The following is a 16,359-nucleotide window of genomic DNA, read 5'->3' as shown; positions in this document are numbered from 1 at the left end:
AAATAATTTTTATCGTTGCTCATACAACTCGTATCACAATCCATACATCCATCCATTGTGTCAAGCACATTTGTACGTTTGATGCCATCATCATTTTCAAAACATTTTCTTTCTACTTGAGCCCTTGGTATCAGCTTCTCATTTTCCCCCTCCCTCCCCAGCCCTTCCTCCCTCACGAACGCTTGATAGTTTATAAATTGTTATTATTTTTTCATGTTTATTACTGTCCAATGTCTTCCTTCACCCACTTTTTCTGTTGTCCATCCCCCTGGGAGAGGGTTATATGTAGATCATTGTGATCAGTTCCCCCTTTCTCCGCCCACCTTCCCCTTACCCTCCTGGTATTGCTACTCTCACTATTGGTCCTTGGGGTTTATCTGTCCTGGATTCCCTGTGTTTCCATCTCTTAGCTGTACCCATGTACATGCTCTGGTCTGGCCAGATCTGTAAGGTAGAATTGGGGTCATGATAGTGGGGAGGAGGAAACATTAAAGAACTGGAGAAAAGTTGTATGTTTCAATGGTGCTATACTGCACCCTGACTGGCTTGTCTCCTCCCTGCAGCCCTTCCATAAGGCGATGTCCAGTTGCCTACAGATGGACTTTGGGTCTCCACTCCACACTCCCCTTCATTCACAATGATATGATTTTTTGTTCTTGGATGCCTGATACCTGATCCCATCAACGCCACGTGATCACACAGGCTGGTGTGTTTCTTCCATGTGGGCTTTGTTGCTTCTCCACTAGATGGCTGCTTTTTTATCTTTAAGCCTTTAAGACCCCAGACACTCTATCTTTTAGCTGGGCACCATCAGCTTTCTTCACTACATTTGCTTGTGCACCCGTTGTCTTCAGCGATCATGTCAGGAAGGTGAGCATCACGGAATGCCAGGTTAATAGAAAAAAGTGTTCTTGCATTGAGGGAGTACTTGAGGAGGAGGGTTATTTGATGTAAGCAGCTGGAATGTTCAGTCAGCCTTGGCAGCTGAGGGCCAGCAGTGGAGGGAGCATGTGTGTGCTGGTGGCTCTCTTTGAGGTTGAGAAATGACAAGAGTTCCAAGAAGCGTGGGGTTCTCGAAAGCTCCTGTGGCTATTGCTGAAATGGTGCATCTGGAAGATTAGAGGCGATGGACAGTCGGAGGGAAAGGAAGAGGACTAAATGACCACGGGTCAAAAGGCGAGCACATGATGGACTCTGTATAGGTAGAAAGGAATTGTAAGTAGTCCCCAGTGAGTTGTGCGCAACTGCAGTTGTCGATCTTCAAAGGGAGCCAGCTCTGTGTGGCGATGAGCACAGATGCTGCTGACTACAGGAGAGGAGAGATGCGGGTCTCTGAGGAGTCTGAGAATAGGTTTTGAGGACCATTTTTGTCACAAAGGAGGAAGTCTTAGAGCACGCACCCTGAGTCCCCGCTTTCCGCAGAATCGCAGGTGACTGTCTTTGATGGTTTAGTCTCCACATGTGTGCTTTTGTCTCCCCCTATGGGATTTTAATGGCAAGAAAAGAAGTGATTTGTTATGACAAGGAGATCCACTGTCTCTTGACTGTCACACATTAGGCATTTCATGGCTTTTATCTTGTTTAACCTCAACTTGTTGACATAGGAATTATTATCCCCAGCTGAGAAGACTGGGTCTCAGAATCTGAAGATTCACTTAGTGACACAACTGAGGTTCAAGTTGACTTTCGTCTGACACTCAAAGCCTGTGGTGTTTCAGAAAAGACTTCTCACCCCAGAACCACATTTCTCAAAATAGCTCCTCTGCCCTTGTTGTGGGTAGGTGCCATCAAGTCGGTGCTGAACCCTCGCGACCGCACGTGCAACAGAATAAGGTACTGCCCGGTCCTGCACCAGCCTCACAATAATTCCTAAGCGCAAGCCTATGGTTACAGTGAGGGCCCTCCTCTCTTTCACTACCCTTCCACTTTGCCAGGCATGCTGTCCTTCTCCAGGGACTGGTCTGTCCTGATAACAGGTCCAAAATATGTAAGACAAAGTCCTGCCATCCTTGCTTCCAAGGAACACCATGGCCATACGTCTTCTGGAGAGAGGTGTGTGTCCTTTCAATATACCGGGGCACTTTCGATATTCTTCCCCAGCATCGCAATTCAAACACATCAGTTCTTCTTCAGTGTCCAACTTGCATATACATGTGACGCAATGGAAAAGATCATGGCTTAGCTCAGGTGCGCCTTAGTCCTCAAAGTAACATCCTTGCTTTTCAATACTCTAAAGCAATGGTTCTCAACCTTCCGAGTGCCACCACCCTTTAATACAGTTCCTCATGTTTTGGTGACCCCCAACCATAAAATTATTTTCATTGCTACTTCATAACTGTCATTTTGCTACTGTTATGAATCGTAATGTAAATATCTGATATGTGGGATGTATTTTCATTGTTACAAATGGAACATCATTAAAGCATAGTGGTTAATCACAAAAACAATATTTAATTTTATATGTGACATATTTCTAATGACAAATAAATGAAATTTTGTCTTGAAGCATGGTGTAGCGTGGGTACTCCACAGGTACTCCTATGTGGGCATATCTGCATGTGGCGGGCCCGCCTGGAGATGGATAGAGGAGCGGTGTTTCGCTTCCTAAGACCATTGGAAATATGTGTTTTAAGTGACCCCTGTGAAAGGGCCATTCAACCCCAAAGGGGTTGTGACCTACAGGTTGAGAACCGCTGCTCTAAAGAGGTCTGGTGCAGCAGATTTATCCAATGTAGCTTGTCTCTTGATCTCTTGACCGCTGCCTCTGTGAGCATTGATTGTAGAGCCAAGCAAGACAAAATCCTTGACAACTTGACTCTTTTCTCTATTTTTCAGGTTACCAATAAGTCACATCATCTAGCATTAGACCTACTAGTAGAGAATTTGGAGGAGTAGGGCCCTGGAATCTCTATTTTAGCAAGCTTATTAAGAGAGCCCTGGTTGCACTGTGGATTAGGCATTAGGCCACTAATCATAAGGTCAGTGGCTCAAAGTCAGCAGCCATTCCTTGGGTGAAAGATGAGGCTGCCTCCTGTCATAAAGATTTACAGTCTCAAAGACCCTATGGTGGGTTCCTGTGAGTCGGAATTGACTCAATGCCAGTGGGTTTGGTTGGCTTCAATTTTTTATCTAGGTAGACTTTACTCCATTAAGGCTCGGAGATGACTTATTGGGACATTTTGGGAGCCCTAGTGACAGTGGGTTACATGTTGGGCTGCTAACAGCAAGGTCAACGTTTCAAAACCACCAGCTGTTGTGTGGGAGAAAGAGGAGGCCTTCTATTCCCACAAAGAATAACAGTCTCAGAAACCCACAGGAATAGTTTCCCTCTGTCCTACACGGTTGTCATGAGTCAGAATTGACTCGATGGCAGCCATTTTTAAGTTCTAGAAGCTTGATTACTTTCTCAGAGTTTCTGATTTTTTTTTTAAACATGTCTGATTTCCTACTAGAGAAACATAAACTATCCAAGTCCAGACCTCTTCCGGGGCCATTTCCGGGACATGAGGACAAGACTGCTTTCCCATTGCATCCCATCAGCGCTAAGATATCCAGGAAGGGAAGGGCATTGGGGAAAGGTAGCCAAGAAGGGAACATGGGGACAAATCTCTAGAGTATGGAAGGAAATGACAGGAATGCTAACAGAAGAACTGAAAGGGACATCCAGGAAATTACCTGTGAAGGAGGTCCTATTTCTGTGGGCGGACATGTCTGTTGAACATGTATGCTGAAAGAGGAGCTCAGCTCCTCCCACCCACCCCCACCCCCTACTGTACTGGATGACACAAACTCACTGTCACTGAGTTAGTGCTGGCTCACAGTGACCCCCCTGTAGGTTTACGAGACTGTAACTGTTTATGGAAGCAGAAAGCTCAGTCTTTCTCTCTCGGAGCTGCTGGTAGTTTTGAACTGCCGACCATGTGAATCGCAGCCCAACACGTAATCGCTACACCACCAGGGCTCCTCCACTGGAAGACTAGGAGAAGGAAATGATCAAAAGGGGACATGGCACCTTCTGGAGGAAGGCAGGATTTCATTCAAAGGGAGTAAGGTAAAGAATGGGGCTGTCCAATGGAGTCAGTTGATCCTAGGCTTTGAAGGCAAAATGAAGTGGGTTTGGGGAGACAGGGAGCTGAGTTGAAGAGAAAGAAACTGATGAGATACCCCTGGGGACATTTTGTTGTTGTTGTTGTTGCTTCCTGTATTAGTCTGGGTACTTTAGAGAAACAAATCCACAGCAACTCATGTATAAGAGAGAGCTTTATGTAAAGATTAAGTGTGCATCAAGAAAACTTTATCCCAACCCAATGCTGCCCAAGCCCACCAGTCCAACATTAACCCATTAAACCATATGTCCAACACCAATCCACAAAGTCCTCCTCCATCTCACAAAACAGAGGCAATGATGCCGACTGCAGGAGGAAAGCTGAGTCAGTGAATGTGTAAGCATCTCAGCACTGGCAGGGGTCTCCACACGGCTGCTCCAGCACCCAGGGCTGCATCAGGGTAGGTCCATGTGGCTTCTCCTTGGGGATGTCTTGCAGGAAGTCAGCCTTGCAAGCTGAAGCAGGGAACTGCTAAGACAGCTGCACCCTGGTGTGATCATCACAAAGCAAGAGATCTGAGAACTAGAAAGGTGAGGCTCACTGAGCCATTTATCCCTCCGCCCTTTAATCAATCCCACATGTGCTTATCGGCCAGGTTGGCACAATAAGCTAACTCATGTTCCCTCACACATAAAGGAGTTGGAGACTTGTTATAGTAGGAAAGATACAGGCTTTGAGGTCAGGCAGATGTAGGTTCATACCCTGGCTCTGGCAGTTACCATCTGGGAGACCTTGGACAGGGAAAGCAGCCCCAGCACCCCAATGCCCTCATCTGCCTCCCACCTGAAGAGGTTTCTCTGGGCAGTATTTAAGCCCACTGCCAACCAGTCCATTCTAACTCATAGCAACCCTATAGGATAGAGGAGAACTGCACCCCTGGCACTGTCACAGGGTCTGCTGCAGCAGTGGGCAGTGAGACCAGGGCCACAGGAAGAAAGGCTGCCAAGGCAGTGGCATTACTTGAGTTGGTATCCTTTCTCACCCAGGGTGACAATTTATCAATGCCCCACCCCCAATGGCATCTGCCCTAACTGGAAAGGAGTGTCTCTGTCCTGACCAGGGGAAGACAGGAAGAAGCAATGTGAGGGCGTAGGTGGGGAGGCCACAAAACAGAGCTCTCTGGGTGGGGGACGTTTCCTACTGGTCCTACAAGAAAGCTAGCAATGGAACTGGATTTGTTATTTATGAGGGGCAAGTGCCCAGTGGGGAGCATGGAGTAAGTTCACCCCCTACTGTAGTGGAGGAGTTGGAGCCCCTGTAGTGTTGGGGTCACACTCTAGGTAGCGGTTCTCAACCTGTGGGTTGCAACCCTTTTGGGGGTCAAACAACCCTTTCGCAGGGGTCGCCAAATTCAGTAGCAAAATGACAGTGATGAAGTAGCAAGGAAAATAATTTTATGGTTGGGGGGTCACCACAACATGAGGAACTGTGTTAAAGGGTTGCGGCATTAGGAAGGTTGAGAACCACTGCTGTAGGCTGTAACTGCAAGGTTAGCAGTTCGAAACTACCAGCCTCTCCTCAGGAGAGAGACAGGGCTTTCTACTCCCATAAAGAGTTCCAGTCTTGGAAACTCGTAGGGACAGTTCTGCCCTGCCCTAAGGGCCCACTCTGAATCGACATCCACTCAATGGCAGTGAGTTTGGTTTGGGTTTGGTACTGGAGGAGTAGGGGGGAAATGGCCAAGGTTGAGTCAGGGGTGACAAGTGCACATATATCCTTAAAAATTGTGGGATATCTCTACTCTAACCTATAGAATTGATAAGTATAGAGTAGACTCACTGGTAAAGAGTTTAAGGAATTGGGGGTACCAGAGGAGTGCCAGTTTAGGGGCCTCCTTTGCTCGCAAACTGAACCAGCCAATTCCTGCATTTCAATGCACGAGTGCATTTCCTCCATGCACGGATAGGCGGAGACCTTGGGAGACTCAGAGTGACCTCCAAATTGAAGTCCATGACCCAAAACCACGAAGGCTTTCCTTTTTCATTGGTGCTCGCTTTGATTGGGTGGGTTGTATGCTGGAGGCCAGCTCAGTATAGGGCTCTCGGGTGACAACCTCTCCTAGTCTTTTTCCATAATGTTTGCTTGGAAAGAACATGATCCTTGCCTTCCCCTTCCCTGCCACCTCACCTCACCACTGAAGAGATTCTTGCTATCTAGGGGAAACCCCAACACTTCATAAGGTCAAGAGAAAAACACAAAGAATTCGCTGGAATTCCTTTCAGCTTTGTGCATTCTCTCTCACCTTCCTCCCACTCGGGGCTGGTGCACAAGCTAGACACACACTCTTCCGTTCTGCTCCCTTTACCGGTAATCCTGCCCGGTGACCTTCAACATCCACGCCCTTCCCTTGTTCCAGCAGGAGTCTCTGAGCATCTCTGGCAGGTCCCTGAAAACCCCCAGCCCCTGACTCACAACGTCTCTAGCCCTTTGCATCTCTGCTTTCTGTTTCTGCCTGGGTGCAGATGTCATGTATGCATCCACGGTGTTCTTGGGAATGGGTAGACTGGTGACTGCTTGGAGGCTAGGAAGCCCAATTTGGAAAATATATTTGCTCGAGATTCAGGAGCTGCCAGTTACCTAGGGAATTTATTTCAAACTCCTTCTCCAAAGGAGTGTGGATTTACGACTCCCTTCAGGTTGACCTATGTATTGATTTCTGCCTCGTGCTCCGGATTGTTCAAGTGCTTCACGTGGGTAGGCTGCTAACCACGGAGTTTGAGTTCGCTCCCAAGAAAAGTGTGTTCTGGTGGGATTGAACTATTGAACTGGATCATCTTCGGATTGTGTCCCTATCCAACTTTTGATCAAAGAAAGAAAAATGTGGCAAAAAATAAAAATAATAAGTCACTGAAATGTCTATGGCGCGCAGGCACACCACCCGCGAATGCCTGACACGTGAGTTAGAACCGATTCTGTGGCAACGGGTTCAAGGTAAGTCACCTGGGCAGCAGAGGAGAGAAGCGGCCCTCTTGGCAAGGCCGATAGACGGAGGGAATGGAAGTGGGCTGGGGGTGGGCGCTTGCTCTGGCTCAGGGTCTGCGTTTTCCTTCTTCCCCTTGCAGCCCTGGCCCGCCACCGCTACATGAAGCAGGCTCGGGCCCTAGTCCCTCCGATGATGGACAAACCCCTGTACTGGGGGGCGGACAGGAGCTCCCAGGTTTCATCCTACCCAATGAACCCCCTGCTGCAGCGAGGTAAACCTTGCCAGGCACTTTGGGCTGGGGAGGGCAGAGGGCTGATCGGAAGCTCCACGACCAGTCTTGGGGTCTCTGTGTGTCTGGTGACAGCGGGCGGGCAGAAACAAGGTACATGACCGGCCCTTTCGGAGGGTCACCTGGGGTCATCAGTTGTGCATGCTCATGTCCTTGTTCCCGTTTCAGATCTGTCCCTCCGGTCCAGCCTGGCACCGCTGCCCCTGGCCCGCCCTGCCGCTCCCCCTGCCGTTGCCAACGGTGTCCTGGAGTATTTGGAGAAGGAGCTGCGCAACCTCAACCCGGCTCAGCCACTGCCCCTGGACCTCCAATGCAGACCCGGCCATCCGTGCAGCATGCTGTCCTCGCTGGGCTCCGAGATCACGGAGCGCAGGGTCATCCGCCTGCCCCCGCTGCTCAGGGACCTGCCGCCCTCCCCAAGGACGAGCCACTCTTCCCACCAGCCTTGGCTCGCCGGCCTCCCCCCGGGACCCTGGGATCTGAGCGGAGAGAGCAGGCTGCTGCATTCCTACCCGGATTTCCACCCGGAGGCCCGTGACCGTTGGCCGAAGCTCTGGGCGCCGGAGGGGAGGGACCTGGACCCCCGGAGGAGGGGGCGGCACCAAGGCTCCAGGCTGAACCGCTCACCCATGCCTTGGTCTGAGGGGGACAGTCTCAGCGACGGCCCCGCATCCAGGGGGGCACGCAGGCGGTCCAGCCGCCCCCCGCCCAGGAGCCACTGTCCAGAAAGGCCCCGCAGGCCCAGCCCTCGGGAGGGTGCCCAGAGGCCCCGAGGGCGCAGGCACCGCAGCTACTCGCCCCCTCCGCCCTCGGGCCCCAGCTCCTGGAGCTCAGAGGAGGAGGAGGAGAAGGAGAGGCAGCCCCGACGCCGGAGGAGCCGGGGAGCCCACGTCCGACATCGCTCGCACTCCCCAAACTGGCCCGAAGAGAAGCCCCCGAGCTACCGCTCTCTGGATGTCATAGCAGGCAAGAATAGCAGGAAAAAGGGGAGCGTGGAGAGGCGCTCGGTGAGCCTGGGGCATCCTGCTGAGGGGCGGGCGGGGGCAGAGCAGATCCTCCCAGGCTGACACCCGCCTCCTCTGGATCCCACCGCAGGGGACCACCTCTTTGTTCGCACAAACTGCCCTGCCCAAGGGGCTTGGTGAGGCACCACTTGTTCAAAGTAGTCAGCGCAGGGTGCAGGATGCCATGCTCACAGCGCCTGGTCCTCAGTTTCCCTTCGGAGCCCCGTGGGGCAGAACAGGCAGAAGCAGGCTCAGGATGGTGGAGCAGCTGGTGGGTCCTAGAGCCAGGGGCAGAACGCAGGCCTAGATGGCTAAGGCTGTATCGCCTATCTTAGTGGCCCCATGTCCATGCCCCAAATTAGAACCTGCTGCCTGATGGAGGGTGTTTGTGCTACTTCTACGTTGTGCAAACCAGCGTGCAAGGCCCTGGTGTATGCCAGGCCCTGGCTCTCAGAGAACCTGAGAAAGGATGTTTATGATTTATAAAAAGAAGAAGGTAGCTCCAAGATGAATCAAAGTGTAAGGATCCTGAGACTAGATGAAGTACCAGTGGGTGCAAATCCTTCCTACCTTATCAGCCTGAGCCAGTACCAGTGGGTGCAAATCCTTCCTACCTTATCAGCCTGAGCCGGGGACCTGGACAGGCCATTTGAACCTCTTCAGGGGTGGGCTTTCTAAAAGACGGGACCTCTGGACCCTTCTGTAATGAACACATTGAAATGATGGTGTTCCTCGGGCATTGGCAATTGGCAACGCAAGGCTGCCACTGCTCAAAAATATTAGTGAACTGTCTTCAGAGCCAACTTACTAGCTCCCCCCATGAAGATAAAATCCTTTTCTGCCCATTTCGTTGAAAGAGTCAAAGGGATCTACAGCAAGCTCTGAGGGAAGATTCTGGAGTGGGAGGAGGGGAGAAGTGGGGCGTTGGGGGTTACGGAAACAAGAATATTAATCTCTCGTGGGCGCTGAAAGACCACTCTCATTTGGAAGCACAGGTTTTGCTCTGGCTTGTTTAAAAACCAGTGAGTGGTGTGTGCAGAGGGCTCTCCCCTGAGGAGAGCCCCAGAGCAGCTTCCGGTGAGAGTGGCTGGTGGAGGAGGACTGGAGCCCTGGAGGGTGATGTACTAGATTTCACACAGGCTGCTCGCCACAGTCAACAGTGGAAAACCACCCATGGCACCGTGGGAAGTCGGGGCTTTCTACTCCTACACAGGTGTACAGTCTTGGAAACTCACAGGGGCAGTTCTGTCCTGTCCAATAAGGTCACTAGCTGGTAGTGAATTGGTTGGTTGGTTTTGTAAGTTAAATGATGAGGTTTCTTGTAAGCCTCAAAGAAGGGTAAGAAGGCAGGAAGAGGCCCTTTGTACACACACACACCCTTTACAGCCCCCCCCCCCTTTCTACCGCACTTCCCCCCTACACACACACCAATTATATACTAGCCCCTAGGGAAAGCCTTTTCTAGCCATTATTTCATTTTGTCTTCACAACTGCCCTGGGAAGCTCTGGGAGAGGCGAGAGAGCTAATGCGGAGCAAAGGCAGGTTTGAACACTGCCCTCTTCCTTTCCAGACTGCCCTTGGCACTCACTCAGACGCAGAGGAGAAGCTCCCACTCAGGCAGGGGAGCAGTGATGTTTTCTGGAGACTTATTTACACCTCATTTTCTGGGAAGATCAAAGCTTTCTTTATTACCAAAGAGCCATCCCAATCATTCTACCACAAGCAAAACAAAATCATTATTTTAAACAGCAAAGATTTTTGTCCAAGATCATTTGTGAAAACTTGCTCCCAAAGAGTTATCACCTTATCACACTGCACTCTTCACTCTTGATGGTCTCCTGAGGCCCCAGGCTGAAGACTGATTTGGCAGATGGGTTGGTTTGAAGGACACAGCCTTTTGAGCCTTTGATTTGTAGCATGACACTTGAATGCCCTCTTCCCTCCTCTATCAATGGGGTGGCTGCTTCCCACAGTGGCTATACTCCTGGCCTCTGAAGTCCTGGCTTGCAGGTAAACTTAGACGTAACAGTACAGTGAAGCCACAAGATGGTGGCACTTGATTTCTATGTAACCTTTGAGTTGCAGAGATACAGCATGATTTTCTCAAATCAAGCTTTCAGCAGTTACTGTTTTACCAACACTTTTTGCAGACTATTTCTTAAAAATGCTTCATGACGTACCCTGTTTCCCGAAAGTAAGACATCCCCCGAAAATAAGACCTACTTACAGTTTTGCCTCTCGCTGAAATATAAGGCAGGCCCCCTGAAGCTACAGTAACTCTGGACTCTGGCCCGTAGCAGCGGGCACCGCCACGCAGCTCACTGTTGGCCGCAGCACAGCCAGAGCAGACAGGAAGTGCAAGGTCTCTTTTAATAAAACAATAAATGTATACTGTATTCTTCTTCATGGAAAAATAAGACATCCCCTGAAAATAAGACCTAGTGCATCTTTGGGAGCAAAAATTAATATAAGACACTGTCTTATTTTGGGGGAAACAGGGTATCTAGAGTAATGGCAAACAAACAAAAAGCTTGGCTCATGTGGTACTTCCCCCCCGAGGGTAGCGTTTAACAAGTTGGTACCAGCAATCAAGGTCATCTGTGCAGACAGCTAATGGGAACCCAAAATAGGTAAGAGCGATTCTCTGTACCCATGAGAAAATGGAAGTTCTGTTGAGGGAATCACCCACTTGATTCCGGAACAAAGATCTTCTCACTTCAAATCAGATAGTCTTTTTTATTCCTGCACAGCTACAATCTCAAAAATACAGGCATCAAGAAATTCAAGTGTTTTACTCCAGTAACAGACTGACTCACTTCAGTTCTGTGTTCCTGGTCCCCTTTCACTAAATTTCTTTCTAACAAAGCATTTCTCTCCCCAAGGCATTTCTAGCTTGTCCTAATAAAGAGAAAGGACTGCATTCTTTTCTTCCCAAACAAATTTCAAGATTTTAGGTAGCGTTCGGGGGTGGGGTGGGGTAGGGGGTTGTTGCTTTTCCCCCCTTCTTCTTAATTCTTTGATTTAATTTTTTTATTAGATCCAGATTTTTACTTTCAATAAAATGTCTAATCCTTGATCATGTCTAGATGTTCCTTTAGCAAGCCCTGGGGAAAAAAATTTGGCCACGTTCCATTGCTTCCCTTCATTCATAAAGAATTCATCACAATATTTTGATTGTCTAATCTCTGAAACTCACTTTTCTAAGAAATTGGAAACACAGATTTTTTTATATATATAACAAAATGAATATACATAAAGATGCATTTTGAATAATATCTTATAGCACAAGCACCTATTTCAGATAAGAGGAAGGTCACGTTCCTATCCACAGCTGTAGCTATTTATGAGATAAACAGAATAAGCCTCTATAGTACATAGTTAGAGAAATATGAGCCCGCACAAACCATAGCCTCGCCCTCACAAAACAAGTGTTTGCATAAAGATCAAGTGGAATAACTTCTGAAGAAAGACTACTGAGTTTGGTTGAGAAGAGGTAGTGGTGTTTGAAAAGTAATTTTAGAGAGATATTAAAGGATTTTTAGTCAAGAATTGGGAAAGAATGTTTCAGGAGACAGACATCACAGGAAGTTGCCAAGAATATTTTTTTAAGATACAGATTTGCCCTAGCAACCACCCATCACCCAGGATTTGCAATGTTGTGTATTGTATGTATGGACAGTGGTGCTTGCACCTCACTGACTGGGTGTTTTTGTATTTGCTTTGCCCCCAGGAAATAGAGAGCTCCCATAGTGGCAGGAGCATGGTCATTTAGTCCCGGGCACAGCACTTGACTCCACCTCAGCTGCCACGTGTCACCAGCATCGCCTAGATATCCTGCTGTCTTGAAAGAGCCACTGAAAGTCTCTGTCACTTCTGGTTTAGATGCTGAGATTCAAGTAGAAGAGTTGTAAGACTTTGAGAAATTAATGTAGTTTCAACTTTGGTTCTGTGTATTTATATAGTCTCTAACTAGGATATAATCTTTCAAGAATTTCGTAGCCTGAGTTTTCAACTAGGTTATGTAGGTCAAGACAATGGTCATTTTCAGAGAACATGAAGATCTTTCAGAAGAAGCCAAACATGTTTCCGGAGCCATAAATCTATGGGGTAGTTTAGAAAAATATTTCATGAAAACTTGTCTCCTCCAGTAGCATATGGTAAAGATTCCCTCATGTTACATGTTGTGGTAGTTACATAATCTGTTAACTTGATACTAGTAAGAGTGAAGGGGTGAAGTTTAGCCTGTCAATCAGATTGCAGCTTGATGAGCTCATTTGGAAGTGCTAAGGAGATAAATAGCTGGCTGGAGGCAGGACACACACTGTGAGACATTACTACTGACAAGACACATGAAGCTATGCTAGAGGCCTGGAGCTGGAGGAGCCACATGGAGACTCCTGCCAGCATTGAGATGTTTCCACTGCCACTGGATCCACAAGACTTCCCAACCACTGGCCTGTGAGCTTCCTGCATTCAGCATCATTGCATGTGTTGTGTGAGTCTGAAGAGGAATTTATAGATTGATATTTTACATATGGGCTAATATTGGACTTATGGACTTGATCTGGACTGGGCTGGGATGTTTTCTCAATATACAATTACTCGTTGATATAAAACTCTTTCTTATACACATATGAGTGTCTCTGAATTTGTTTCTCTAGTCAACCCAGACTAACATACATGTGTACCATGCTGTCTCCATTACTGAGTCCATGATACTTCTGACTTTTCTATTAGAGATGGCACAAAAAAGACTCCAGCTCTCTCAGGGGTTGTATTCATATACTGACAATCACAGGAAAGCATTTTTGCACCAAATTAATCATGGTCCTTCTTCCCCTCTTGCACTCTCTTGTTTCTAATGTTTATGTTTTTATACACTCATTAAAACCACATTAAATGCTTCTTGGAAATAACACAGTATATATGTTAATAATAAATCTATGCTGGTTTGAGGATTCTACCCCCAGTAAACACCTGCTTTTCCACATTGGTGCCCTTGATTGTATTAATGAAGCCTTTTCCCCACTGAAACTCAGGGCAAAGACAGTTCCACATGGCTTGTTTGGAACCATCTTTCTCCTAGTACAATCAGAATTTCAGAATGAACTTTTCCCAAGAAGACAAATCCATGCTAGGTCTCACCAGTCAAAGAAACCCAGAGGGTTAGGGGGAGGGGGGGGGGACAGCCATGCCTAACTGTAATGCATTCTTTCTATAACATGCTAATAGGTTCTACCACCCCCTCCCATTTTCCCTGGGCCCCCTGGTTGTTTAAAACATCTTTGGGCCCCAACCAGAGCCAAACTGACCCACTCCCTGGAAGTGGGTGTGGCGGAGAGCAGGTTGGGGAGAGGGGCCAGCATGCCACACCCACATGGAGGCAGGCCAGGAGGGAGGGAGAGAAAGAGAGTCAGACTGGGCCCCACACTGGCACAGGATGCTCAGAGGATGACATCCCTGCTGGGAGCTAATGGGACACGAGGGACTGGGCAACTGACAACAGTACTTGTCATGCTGTCCCCTCACTGGAGCAGACTGCAACAGAGGACATTTCTGAGGTCACATGGTGGCAAAGCAGCATGGTCTGAACCACCCAAAATGGAGCGAATCAAGAAGGGAGCATACCTGGATAAACAATCTGGAGGAGAAAAGAATGGGACCGACAGTTCCAGAGGGACATGAGAGAAGGAGAGGTGGGGGGAAGGAAGTGGTATTAACAAACTCAGGGACAAGGGAACAAGTGGTCCAAAATCAGAGGCGAGGAGGGTATAAGAGACCTGGTAGGGCTTGAGCAAGGGTAATGTAACTGAGAGGGAATACTGAAACCTAAATGAAGGCTGAGCATGATAGTGGGACAAGAGTAAAGTAAAAGGAAATAGAGGAAAGAACTAGGAGGTAAAGGGCATTTATAGAGGTCTAAATACAAGCATGTACATAGTAAATATATTTATGATAATGAGGAAATAAATCTATTTGCATATATGTATAGGTTTAGTATTAAGGTAGCAGATGGACATTGGACCTCCATTCAAGTACTCCCTCAATGTAAGAAGAACACTTTGTTCTATTAAACTGGCATTCCATGATGCTCACCTTACCAATACGATCACTGAAAAAAAATGGGTGCATAAGCAAATGTGGTGAAGAAGGCTGATGGTGCCCAGCTATCAAAAGATATAGCATCTGGGGTCTTAAAGGCTTGAAGATAAACGAGTGGCCATCTAGCTGAGAAGCAACAAAGCCCACATGGAAGAAGCACACCAGCCTGTGTGATCATAAGGTGTGGAAGAATCAAGTACAGTATCAGGCATTAAAGAACAAAAAAAATCACATCATTGTGTGCCCACCTTCCCTGTTCAATCACTGAAGACCAATGGGTACATAAGCAAACCTGGTGGAGAAAGCTGATGGTGCCCAGCTATCAAAAGATAAAGCATCTGGGGTTTTCAAGGTTTGAAGGTAAACAAGCGCCCATCTAGCACAGAAGCATCAAAGTCCACATAGAAGAAGCACACCAGCCTGTGTGATCACGAGCTGTCGAAGGGATTAGGTATCAAGTATCAAGGGACAAAAATCACATCATTGTGAATGAGGGGGGAGTGCAGAGTGGGAACCCAAAGACCATTTGTGGGGCAACTGGACATCCCTTCACAGAAGGGTTGCAGGGAGGAGACAAGCTGGTCAGGGTGCAGTGTAGCAACGATGAAACATACAACTTTCCCCTAATTCTTAAATGCTTCCTCCCCCCAACTATCATGATCTCAATTCTACCTTACAAATCTGGCTAGACTAGAGGCTGTACTGGCTCAGATAGGAACTCATAACACAGGGAGTCCAGGACAGATGAACCCCTCAGGACCAGTGGTGAGAGTGGCAATACCGGGAGGGTGGAGTGAAGGTAGGATAGAAAGGGGGAACCGATTACAAGGGTCTACATATAACCTCCTCTCTGGAGGATGGACAACAGAAAAGTGGGTGCGGGGAGACGTTGTACAGTGTAAGATTTGACAAAATAATAATAACTTATCAATTATCAAAGGTTCATGAGGGAGGGATGAAGGGGGAAGGAGGGGGGAAAATCAGGAGCTGATACCAAGGGCTCAAGTAGAAAGCAAATGTTTTTAGCATGAGGAGGGCAACAAATGTACAAATGTGCTTGACACAATGGATGTATGAGATAAGCATTGTATGAGCCCCAATAAAATGATTTTTAAAAATATGTTTGTGCTTGATGGTATACTAGCATGTTCATTTGTTTCCTGAGCCTCATTAATTACATTCGGAAAATTAGGCTCACTACCTGCATTGGGAATACTGCATGTTTTACAATCAGGAAAGGTGTGAAACAGGGTTGTATCCTCCCACCATACTTATTCAATCTGTATGCTGAGCAAATCATCGGAGAAACGGACGTGTACGAAGAATGTGGCATCAGGAATGGAATGAGGATGATGAACAACCTGAGATTTGTCTATGACACAACCTTGCTTGCTGAAAAGGAGGTGGACTTGAGGCACTCGGTGATAAGATCAGGGATTGCAGCCTTCAGTATGGATTATGACTTAATGGAAAGAAGAACAAAATCCTCACATCTGGACTAATCTGCAACATCATGATACATGAGAAAAGGTTGAAGTTGTCGAGAATTTTGTCTTACTTGGATCCACAATCAAAGCTCATGGAGGCACCCTAGAGATCAAAAGACAGGTTGCATTAGGTAAATATGCACAAGTACTGAAAAGCAAGGATGTTACTTTTGGGACCAAAGTGCACTTGACCCAAGCCATGGTATTTTCCATTGCCTTATATGCATGTGAAAGTTGGGCACTGAATAAAGAAGACTGGGGAAGAATGGATGCATTTGACCTGTGGTGCTGGAGAGGAATATTGAAAGCACCATGCTCTGCTGAAAGGACAAACCCATCTGTCTTAGAAAAAATATGGCTGAATGCTTCTTAGAGGCAAGAAGGGCAAGACTTCATGTTAATATGCTTTGGACATGTTGTCGGAAGAGACCTGTCCCTGAAAAAGGA

General features: G+C 47.6%; 1 protein-coding gene across 2 annotated transcripts in view; it reads left to right on the top strand.

The window, feature by feature from the left end:
* Positions 1–12,577, top strand: part of ILDR1 (immunoglobulin like domain containing receptor 1) — a 40,589-nt gene extending 28,012 nt beyond the window's left edge. Inside the window, exons 6-8 of one of the 2 annotated variants that reach the window (XM_045287606.1) lie at positions 7,169–7,300; positions 7,487–8,284; positions 12,054–12,577. In XM_045287606.1, the coding sequence (XP_045143541.1) occupies positions 7,169–7,300; positions 7,487–8,284; positions 12,054–12,073 (950 nt within the window). In that variant the 3' untranslated portion in view covers positions 12,074–12,577. Of the gene's footprint in view, positions 1–7,168; positions 7,301–7,486; positions 8,326–12,053 lie in introns of both variants that reach the window. The other variant, XM_045287605.1, reaches the window with a different exon arrangement.
* The last annotated feature ends 3,782 nt before the right edge of the window (positions 12,578–16,359 follow it).

This window comes from Echinops telfairi, unplaced genomic scaffold (genome assembly GCF_000313985.2).
Source record: "Echinops telfairi isolate 266 unplaced genomic scaffold, ASM31398v2 ScPeMD7_17;HRSCAF=63, whole genome shotgun sequence".
In the NCBI taxonomy this organism is placed as follows: Eukaryota; Metazoa; Chordata; class Mammalia; order Afrosoricida; family Tenrecidae; genus Echinops; species Echinops telfairi.
Note: the sequence above shows the minus strand (reverse complement) of the source record. Positions and strands in the feature narration are given on the sequence as shown.